Source organism: Etheostoma spectabile, chromosome 1 (assembly GCF_008692095.1).
Source record: "Etheostoma spectabile isolate EspeVRDwgs_2016 chromosome 1, UIUC_Espe_1.0, whole genome shotgun sequence".
In the NCBI taxonomy this organism is placed as follows: Eukaryota; Metazoa; Chordata; class Actinopteri; order Perciformes; family Percidae; genus Etheostoma; species Etheostoma spectabile.
The window spans coordinates 5837242-5848525 of record NC_045733.1 but is presented as its reverse complement, the minus strand read 5'-3'; the positions used below and the strand labels follow the sequence as shown (position 1 = coordinate 5848525).

The following is an 11284-nucleotide window of genomic DNA, read 5'->3' as shown; positions in this document are numbered from 1 at the left end:
TCTTTCACCTATTTTAGGAAGGAAATTTACAATATGATCATCACATGAAATAGTTTAAATCAACGCCACCTTGATCAGTTATTAAAAAGCTGCACACAAGTTAATAAACAGGTGATACAAATTCAATAGCTTGTTTAATATTAAAACAAAATAACTTCTAACGTAGTTGGATTACATTTTGCTGATACTTGAGTAAAACTTAAAACGCAGGATTTTTACTATTTTCAGTTGATTATTTCTACTTAAGGATCGGAATAATAAATTATATCAGAAAAATTATATTTGCATATTCATATAGTTTGATTTCTATAATGAGGGAGGAGTAGATGCGAGTCAGTTATTCTTCTCAAGAGTTCTTAAATAGGAATACCTTTTGTGGAAAAATGATAGATACAAATCATTATTCAAAGCAGAATATGTTTAAATATTTTATACATGTTTATGCTAAAAAATGTTTGAAAGGGAGCTTTACGTGTTATAATCAATGTCCAGGAATATTGAAAAAGAAAAGACACATGTAAGAGTAACTGGAAGTAACTTTATTTTAGTCTGAGTAGGATTTATGAATATACACGTGTATAGAGAGGTAGTGGCAGCAATTTGTCTCCATCCACTCTCCCTCCACAGGTGTCAGACTTACATGTCAGCGTTACATTCTGTGCCGAGCCAACAGAGTGCAAATCATCACAGTGTAGCACAATATCAAATGTCAGTTTCTCATCTGAAGAAATTCCCTCATTGAGTTCAAGAAAAATTAGAGCACACGTACATGGCATTGCAAGGCTTTATATGCAGTGGCACAAACACACATAAGAAGTTAAAGAAAAAGATTGAAACCATGTCCAGTTATCCACACTACCTCTTTCTGGAAAGAAATCCCTAAGATAGATTTTAGATCAACGTGTTTCTAATATATTATCTTCAGAGATGAAATTGTTTTGATATGTGTATCTTTGTTTGGTGCTGTAACTCTTACAAGTCTGATTCAGAATCAATAATCAAAGAAAAGACTAAATAATGTTAATTTAGGTTTTATCACACATGATTGCATTAAAGAGCCTTTTCCATTAGATGTAAAAGCAATTATATGGTGTCACGAATATTTGGAGTAACTTGTGATAAAATTGCAACAAATGCCTGTTGATAATATTTGAATGAATCTATTATTCCTATCAAACCATATAAAACTGTCTAAAAATGGATGTGTACAAAGTCCCTCATTAACTGTTCCCTAAAACCCTCAATGAGCCAGGATCTTGTGTATCCAACCGTGAATAAATATTTTAAAAAAACATCCTGGCACTGGTCACTTCATACGCTCAGATATAATCTTCAATCATAAAATGTAAAGATTTTCTTTTAAATGGAATGATATAGAACTTTGATACGTTTAACATATTTGATAGGCATAAAACAGTGAGGATTAATCACCTCATGTTGTCCACAAAGGCAGTACTGGTTGTATTGTTTTACAGTGAATTAATGAGTGCGTTTTTAAGTTTACTAATGCTAGGATAATATTGTGTTATATTAACAAAGGAGAATCCACTCAGGAAAAAAACTGAATCATTTACATAAGAATTAATGTGGGAATGTAACATTACCAAATTAAAACAGTATATACATTTATTTTCCATGGGACAGGCTAAAACATCAAAACTTTAACGATTTAATCTATTCATCTCAGAGCTGCTCAAATAATACTGATTGAATTTGAGATTGAACCCAGAATGAACCACACCGATATTTGTGTGTAGTCTTTTCAAAAAGCATGTGGCACAGCTCTCCAGCTGTTTGGTCCAACAGTGTTGTATATAAAGCAGCTTTATCATCCACTTTCCGTCCCAATTGTTTACAAAGTGAAGGTGGTCAAGATGTTGTCCTGACTTGAGGAGCGCTTGTACCCCAATGATGAGCTGAAGTACGTCTCCCCGTCGGTGCTGATGTCGTCCTCGTCGTCCTCGTCGTCCAGAGTGTTGAGCAGCGGTGCTGAGGTGCTCTTACGCCTGGATGAGAAAGAATAATATTATAGCAATTCATTACATTTATATAGCGCTTTATCATATGGCGTTTTTCCATTACATGGTAGCTGCTCGACTCGCTTCTACTTGCCTTTTGTGAATTTCCATTATAAAAAAAGTCCCTGGTACCTTCTAACAGGTACAGTTTTTAGTATCATCTCAGTCGAAGTTCCAAGCCAGCTAAGGTGACACCAAAACGTGACATGAAAACCCGCAGACTACTAATAGGTCGGAGAGAATCGTCACTAAACACTGCATTTTCATTGCTAGCAACAGACGGGGCTGTCCTGAACAAACCACGGGCATTTTTAAAAAGTTTAGCCTGCGTTATTTATTTATTTTGCTGCCTCCAGCTTCTTTTGGAACAAAATTTGTCTTCTGGCTGTGGCCAAGAATCAAAATTAACACCCTTTGGCGTACGGTGTGTGCGTTCACGGCAGTTTCCTGCAGCATCGCAATGATGACCAACCACGCTGAGACGGTACTAAAATCTGCAATGGAAAACGGAGACGTCGGGGCGTCGAGTCGAGGGAAGTTGAGCTGTTACCAGCAGTGGAAAAACATCAGTAGACACAGTAAAAGCACTTCAGGGAGGGAGGGACTACTCTCTACCACCACCAATTGTAGCACCCACTTGGATGATGTACGGCAGCAGGAGGGGAACATGTTTTAAGTGGTAGGGGAAACAGGAGCACCCAGAGAAAAAACGACGTACACACGGGGAGAACATGTAAATGCCACACAGAAAGGCTAGGGACGACCAGGGTTTGAACCCGGTACCGTGATGCTGTGAGGCCACAGAGCTAACCATTGGGTATTGTGCTGCTTATAACTAGGACAATGAATGTGCATTATTATTTTGTTTTTAAACCTTTTCTTATATTAGTCTGTAATGGATGACAAATTGGATATAGTTTTTATGAGTTTACCTGATCTCATTTCGCAGAGCTTTGAGCTGGTCCTGGAGCTGCTCATTGGCCTCCTGTTGCTCATCCAGGTCTCTCTGCAGCTTCTTCTTGCTGTGCTCCAGTCGGTCGATTTCCTCTTCAGCCTCGTCCATCTGCCGTTTCAAGGCCTTTAGACGCAGATTCAACTTCAAGAAGAACCAACAAGCACAGGGTTAAAAAAAAAAATCTACAAATATTTTCACTAGATGGCTATTAATTTAAGTAGAGTATGTAGTACATTTAGTTTAATAACGGTTACTCGGGACATGAAAGTGTGAATTACGTACTTGGTCCTTTTGATCTTGCAATGAGTTATGTTCTTCTTCACCTTGCATCATCATCTCTTTAACCTTCCTCTCTAGCCTGCGGTTCGCCAGCTGCAGGTTGGCACGCTCCCTGAAACCCATGCAACGCGATGCATCATCATATTGTACATGTAGTGCAACACATCATATTGATGTGCATAAATCTTTGAATTCTAATAATTAAGAGCTGTTCAGATTTCCCCCTGAGGATTTGATCACCCAGAATCTGATTTTTTTCTCTGAATAAGGAAATGATTCTAAAAGTCATTGTATAGTCTGATTTAAAGTCCCAATTCCAATTGATATACATTATTTACAGCAATATTAAAGTTATGATCTCCTTCTCCTATATAGGCTCCAATGTTTAATGTCTAAATCCATCAGTGTCTAAGTATAAACTTGAACTTAGTCACTCCCAGGCTGTCATAGCTAACCTAGTTCTCTACTTTCCAAGTAACTTTCCCCACTAACGCTCTCCTCTTCAGTCACCTTGACCACAGCACACCTCAACTCTATTCCCCTTTGGACCCTTCATCTCACCTTTCCTCCCCCTCCAGTCTCCCCTCCAACTCCTGTATGCGATCCTCCAGCTGGGCTACCAGGCCCTCTTTGTTGGACTTGTGGGAGCCTTCTAAATGAGCCACTCTGCTCTTCAGGTCTTTGGTCTAGAGAGGTCACAAAGACAGAAGTAGTGAGGCACATAACTGGGCAAATGTATGTGTTTATCATAATATACAGTACAATAATATTAGTGTTTTAAAAATAGATGAATGAATTGGAAACTCAATGAAAATGATGAAAAGACATGAATGAAATGAGTTGGTGATTTGTACTGAGTTTGTAGGGTTTTCCTCCAGACAGGAGAGTGTGTACCTGTCTCTCCAGAGCCATCTTGTCACACTCCAGGTCCTGCCTGCTAGCCCTCTCCTGCAGGAGTTCATTCCTCATCTGCTCCACCTGTCAAGCCGAGTCCAGACACTGTCATGGCTACAGTCCCACAGTCTGATGACAATTATTATCTGATACAGTCTCACCCACACCAGAAACTACTTAATGCTGAAAGGGCATCAGTTAATTAGTAAGCTGGATTTTCTTGTTTGGCTGCATTCCACTTTTTGTGGATCTTATGTCAACTCCTAGTTACACAGGATTATAGTAAAGACATGTTAAATAAATCAATGACAGTAGTTTCTGTGTAGATATATATATATATATATATATATATATATATATATATATATATATCTGTGGGCTTTTAGACTAACATGTAATTAAAATTAAATGTTACTTATTTAGACTTTTTTTAAACAACATTTTTGTGTAAAGTGTGCGGATTTACAACATTAAAGTAATAGTTAAACATTTTGGATTGCAAATATGAGTTGTGGATTTACACTGGCATTATGTGAACATAGGAGGATTTTGTTACCAGACAGCTGTATCCGTAGCAGTATTTACTCTAAGCTAGGATAACTGGCTTATATTTAAAGGACAGACAGATATCAGAGTGGTATCGTCTAACTCTCAGCAAGAAGGTGAATAAGCATATATCTCAAAAACTATGCCTTTAATATTAATCTGATGTCATCAAATATCCACTCACTGAACATAAAATCAACTCAACTCAGAGAGGCCTTACTGCATGAACATGACTTCTCAGTAATAGCCTGGTTCAAAAGAAGGGAGGATGAAAAGAAATCGATACAGCCGTGATGGTTCTTGCTTTGTGAGGGGAGCTTAGAATTGGTGATATTTTATGCCAATTAGTAGGTGACAGTGGGCTTCTCTGATGAACGATGGCCTCTATAACTGGTGCACCCAGCACAGTGCTTGAGGGAGCTGAATCAGCAGACTGGAACATACCGCGAAACTAATCTGCTTTGTGAAAGACGGCAGGAGAGGAGAGGGGAGATTACTCTCATTTAGACAGGAGAGCAGCACCTGGTGCCAGGAGAGACGCAGGTGTTCTTCCTGCTGCCTCTGCTGCAACCCCAGCACCCCTCCATCCCATAGCCATACACCCCCCGCCCCCCCAACAGACATTAGAGCACACACACCAGCACATACCCGCGGGTTTGTTCACTGACAAACACACCGCGAGCACTCAACCTACTCCACTCTGACACAAAGCACTAAGCTCGAGTGTTGCCCTGACAACCAACATCAGCCTCATGCCAAACCAATGTCACTTTGTCACGACGCCACTCTTTCCTCCCCGCTAGGGGATTTTTTTAAAGGAAAACCATTTAGGGAGATTTTAAATACTCTACTCAACACACACTAAGCTTCTCTTGTTGTCACTATGCACATTAATTAAACCTTGGAGTCTGTCAGTTCCACACTGAGAGGAACCTGTAGCCAAGCATTATAGGCCTGTGTTAGGATCTCATAGATTTTACATTTAATATTAAGAAGATCCAAAGGTTCCATGAAACTCCGCCCACAAGATATACACATTTGCATTTAAACAGTAGTTGCAATAAAGCAGTGTTATTTCACAAACTCCAGAACTAACATCCTCCCTCTGATTAGTAGGCACTCTTCCACAAACAAACAATCCTAAAAGCACATGTACTTTATCTAAATCTTACTTTACTGTGCCTCCGTCAGCAGCTTTAACAGGGAGGAATGAAAACTGGAGCATTTGCTTGTGAGGATATAAAAACTGACTTCAAGCACAAGAACTGGATTTGTTCTCAAGATGAAGTTACTGAGTTTAATTTCCAAGTGAACTCCATAACCTATAAACTCGAGACATTTGGCAACTCGCATATTTTGGCCCGAGCAGCGCATTAAGAGGGGTCTTTTGTGACTGATGCATGAAAATTGGATAGGCACTCTTAGACCACGCGGGCAGGCCGCCAACATGAATGATTATGCAAGATCACCTTACAAAGCAATAACACATCCCCTTTATCCAGACCAGAAATAAACTGGGAATCCTGCGGTGTGGATATTATATGTAAAGAGCACACACCTCAGAGTGAGCACATGCACCAAACACATCAACCTGCATGTAAACCATGTGAACTTACTCTTTCAGGACTATAATTGAGACCTGAAATCGTTTGGTAGAGATCACATGTTTGTTTTGTTCAGAGATTAGTAACTGCGGTCATGATGTTAGAGAGGTGGAAGACAAAGCAGCAGGTGATCTGGACATCATTCACAGGTTGAGATGGAACAGAGACATGTCTGTGTGAACTAAAGTGTACATGTGCAGCAGGTAACCGACACAGGTGAGCAGGGATAATGAGAATGTGTTGAGAGTGTGTGTGTGTGTGTGTGTGTGTGTGTGTGTGTGTGGTGTGTGTGTGTGTGTGTGTGTGTGTGTGTGTGTGTGTGTGTGTGTGTGGTGTTGTGTGTGTGTGTGTGTGTGTGTGTGTGTGTGTACCTGCTCTCTTCCTCGGTCTATCCTGTCCATCAGCTGGTCTCCACTATGACGCTCCTCATCCAGGTCCAACTCCAGCTGAGCGATCCTGTCCTACAAAAGGAAGCCGACGTCCATACGGTCAGTGAGTTTTGCTATATGAATTAGTTTTTCTATAAATAATTGACAACTGATGTATACTAAGATGTTTGAGTATCCTAAAATGACGGCCATAAGGCCTTTTGCAACGATCTGACATCACCATGTAACCTAATAATAACCATTGTGGTGTGTGGCTTTATTTGACATTATTATGTACCTCCATGAGTTTGATGTGTCGAACTTTATCATCTTTAGTGCGGGCCTTTGTCTCAGCCTCCACCTCCAGATCATGAACCTTTTTCTCCAGCGTCGTCTCCCTGAGCACAGCCTCGTCCCGTTCCCTCTGACACTGCCGCAGGTCCTCCTCCCGACGTGACAACTAAAACAAAATGCATCAACATATTTCAACACCTGAAAAATTACTGAAATAATTGCACATTGGTAACACATTTCCTTGTACAGTGTAAATATCTAGACCAAATCCTTTAACAGATTTTGAAGATCAGTGGACCTGGTCTGGTAGGGGGTTCAGGGTCTCATTAAAAAGACCCTCAGCATGGTTGTAAATACTTCTTCCAAGTCCATCACCCTGTTCAATATGTCATCTTTATTCTTATCTTAAGTAGCCTAAGTATCTTAAGTATCACAGCTGTAGCAATGACCAATAATTTAGTTGCTGCTTAGGGAAAATATTATACAGTTCCCTGAGAGTGACTAATGAATCCGGTGCAGCTAGATTCCCCCACTGTGTTCACTCAGCAGCAGTGCCCCCCACTGCTGTAAAATTGCCCCCATTGCTTAATGCCAAGACAAAGAAAATTCATAATTTGCCCTTATATCTCAGCCAGAACAAATATTTGGCCATTAGTGCAAAATTATTCCATATTTCATTACGTTAATAGTACTTAAGTAAGACCTAATTTAAGCCACAGGACTGAAGCGGAGCATACATAGACTTATTAATAAGTGCTGTTATGTTCCCTAATGTTACTGTTGCTTCTTTTTGGAAGAGAGCTGCTTGTTTTTGTGATTCAGGTCTGCCACACCTGAGTGTTTGGATCATCCCCAGCTGTTTTCCATCTGGTTATCAGAGAAGCTGCATATAAGCTCCCAGGTCCAATGCCCTGCCCTTTTTCTCTCACCACTGAGCTTCTTGTCATGCTGGTTGTAGTTGGTGAACTACTCTTTGTTGGTGCTTATTATTTGTTAATGTCTCTTAAATATCTGAAGCTGGTAAGGGTTCTGCCATTTGTTTTGACCTCCTTCTTCTCCTGTTTTGTAGACAGCCAGGGAGGTTAGCACTGTAGTTTGGTTTGACTCTGTAGCTCAGTTGCTATTTTCTTTCCGGGTAGTATGGGTTTTTATGTGTTGTTTTGGCCTTGGCGACCCTGACGCTTTTCAGTTTCTTTAATTGGGTTGCTGTTTCTTACCCTTTTTGTTTAACATGATTGATCTATCTATCTATCTATCTATCTATCTATTAAACCCTGAATAGCAATAAGCAAGTTAAAGGATGAATAAATTACTATACTAACGAATTAACAAATTAGGGAGTAAAAACCTGCTGTGACTTACTGCTGTTTTCTTGGACAGGCCTCTCTAGAAAATAAAGACTTTTAAAGAAGAAGCATGTGTGTGGCCTGCACTTGTAATTTTAGTGACAGTCAGCCAAGTCCACTTGGTTGGAGATGGATGGGGCAAGCTGGGAAAAAAGGACTCACTAGGCCCAGTCCAAAGTAATCCATTTCTCTGGAAAGGGCAAGGAGGATGTGATTCCTGCTACCACAGATTTCACAACAATGATATCACAACGCTGACATCCTCCTCTTCCTGTACACCAGCTGGACAAAGATACTTCAGCATGGATGTGGACAGAAAAAGAATGTCCTATACACTCCACTCAAGCACACATACATACAGCTGAAGGCCCATACCAGGAACATCCAGATCAGTAAATATGTAAAATTGAGTGGCAGTATGTTATGCATGTCAAATAAAGGCTAAAAGTAATGACTCCAGTAGATAGTTACTCCCAGAGAAGAAAATGTCAATATTCTTATTTTTCTTTACTTGTAAGTCTAAAATCAGCTTAGCCTGCCAAGTCCTATTAAAAAGGTACCCAGTAGTGTTTTGTTTACAGGGTGGGCGGTAGGGGACATTGTCTGTATCCTTTAAGCCTAACAAACATGTGGAATGCATTTCCTACCTCGAAAAACAGTTTCACACACCCCTTCTTTAATGTTTTGAAATCTGCAGTGTTTACATCTGCTTGTTTACAGTTGTCATCTTATCCTTCTTTATTGGCCCACTGCTTCTTTTTGGGGCACATTACCTTAAGCAACTGTGCAATCAGCAGTACTGTATTTCATTACTGTTGATTGCACAGTAATGTAACATTACTTCACAGCCCTACTAGTTTTTTTTTTTTGTTTCATCCTCTTTTCTTTTACATGACCACATCCAATCTAAACACATTAAACTTTGAACTCACTACAATAGGAAGTGTCGGGTTTATATTTGATGTGCAGCTCTAAACACATATGTTCTTGGAACAAACCAGTAGAAAGGCAGTATAATAACATTGGTTCATCACACCTACAGAAAAGCCAAAAACAGCGCCAAAGAAGCTCATTCTTTTACATTTGCTGAGTGGCAATTAGTGCTATATTATTCACAGACCCTATAACTCACATGGTCTCAGAAAAGTACAGATGGAAACTAACCTATAGGCAGCAGTGAAACCAGTGATCTTTCATGTACTGTTATCTGAATTACACCTTTGTTGCTATGGTCCTTTTCTACATAAACAATATATCTCACACCTGAACTATAAACTTGTTTCTGTGTGCTCACCATGAACACTAAATGGCACTGCCTAGTTAACTATCTACATAAAACAGCATAAGCCTTCCTCTTTATAACAAATTATTCACATTCATTGGTTCATACACTCAGCAATAACATTTCTTACATTCTTAACTTCTGAAAAAGAAATTGCTTGAATGCAACAATGCAGAGTGGTCTCAGGTTGTCAAGTTTCACCATAATGGTGCTGTGGCCACATTAAAGGATCAATAAGGAATTCTCCACATTTCCCTTTTAATTCTAGCTCGAGTGTAAACATCAATTTTAATAAAGAACAGCGATTTTCTATGGCTTTACTTGGCTCAACTGCTCACTTTAATACTATGTTTTGGGTTTAGGAGGGAACAGAAATACCTAAGTGATGACATTGCTCTCTGAAAGGAGAGGATGATGTTGGCTGGAGGGGTCAAACTAGTTGAAAAAAACAATGGCTCATAATCTGCTGTTTTGCATGGGAGGGCTCAGTTTGGCTGACTAATGATGGCCTTGATTTGACCAATCTGACCATGACAGCGGTGTCAGGATTCAAATCTGTGACTCCTTTCTGAGGGCCCATTACGTTAGATGAGGCTGACGTAGCACAATATACCTCCTCTTGCAGGGTGTTGGTAGCCAGTAGACACTTCTCCAGCTCCTGTCCTCGCTCCTTCAGAAGCTTCTGCAGATCCGTCAGCTCCCTACGGTTGTTCTCTTTATAAATATCAATCTGTTCCTGGAGCTCCAGAGTGGATGACTGGGACGCCACCACAATATCATTCATCTGCAGGCACAGTAAGGTAGAGTGCAGGGCAAGAGACCGAAAGAAATGTGGGGGAAAAGAAACAATGAATCCACATATCCAATCTAAATCCTATAGAATCCTTTAATATTTTAATGGTCCCAGAAAAGAAAATGTTCTTCAATCACTATTTCTGCCCCAATGAAAACACTGATGTTAAAACAAGTTGGCATTTCAAACCAACATGATTGACTCTATAAACATTTAATAGATAATTTCTCCTAGCTTTGCCCAAAAGTGCCCAAAGAGCAGTTTATTTTGATTTTTCATCTTAAAGAGCAATATAATTTTCTCTGGACTGACTGCATGTGAAACTGAAGGAGCACTGGCCTCTGCATTTTTAAATAACCTTTTATTTAAGAACTATTCAACAACGCTTTGCTACAAAATATGCCATCTGAGAACTACTCTACCTGCGTTGCCTGCTGGGATAAATCTTACTGTACTATAGACTCAAGTACGCTCACCTCCCTCTGAAGTTTCTCCACTGTGCGATCCAACAGCTTCCTCTCATCCTCCATGTCATTCTTCATGTGCTTGAATTGCTCCTTCTGAATCCTCTCTTCTTGTAACCTCTCCTCTAACTCCTTGTGTTCAGTGCTCAGTTTGGAAAAGTTCCTCTACAGAAGGATACGATATAAAAAATGTCAAAACCGTCGATGTGATAGAAATTTCTCTATGTGCAGTGTTGTGCAGTGTTGCTGATCTCACCTGCACATCCTCCAATCGAATGGTCAACGCTCGATTGGCACGCGACACCTCCTCTTCTTGCTCCTTAATTTCAGCCAAAGATTCTACCAATTGCTTTTTCTCTCTCTGTTATACAGACATTAAAATATAAGACTTTCATATAGTATAGTATGAGACATGGGCATTCTAGAATGAAACCAGATTAT

General features: G+C 39.8%; 1 protein-coding gene across 3 annotated transcripts in view; it reads right to left on the bottom strand.

Annotated features, from left to right (window-relative positions):
* Nucleotides 1–518: 518 nt before the first annotated feature.
* Nucleotides 519–11284, bottom strand: part of cgnl1 (cingulin-like 1) — a 31419-nt gene continuing 20653 nt past the window's right edge. For 2 of the 3 annotated variants that reach the window (XM_032523043.1, XM_032523047.1), the window contains exons 10-19: nt 11100–11204; nt 10856–11008; nt 10200–10370; nt 6963–7124; nt 6668–6757; nt 4147–4230; nt 3814–3938; nt 3256–3364; nt 2951–3114; nt 519–2006 (exon numbers count right to left, since the gene is read on the bottom strand). In XM_032523043.1, the coding sequence (XP_032378934.1) occupies nt 1853–2006; nt 2951–3114; nt 3256–3364; nt 3814–3938; nt 4147–4230; nt 6668–6757; nt 6963–7124; nt 10200–10370; nt 10856–11008; nt 11100–11204 (1317 nt within the window). In that variant the 3' untranslated portion in view covers nt 519–1852. The remainder of the gene's footprint in view (nt 2007–2950; nt 3115–3255; nt 3365–3813; nt 3939–4146; nt 4231–6667; nt 6758–6962; nt 7125–10199; nt 10371–10855; nt 11009–11099; nt 11205–11284) is intronic. The other variant, XM_032523056.1, reaches the window with a different exon arrangement.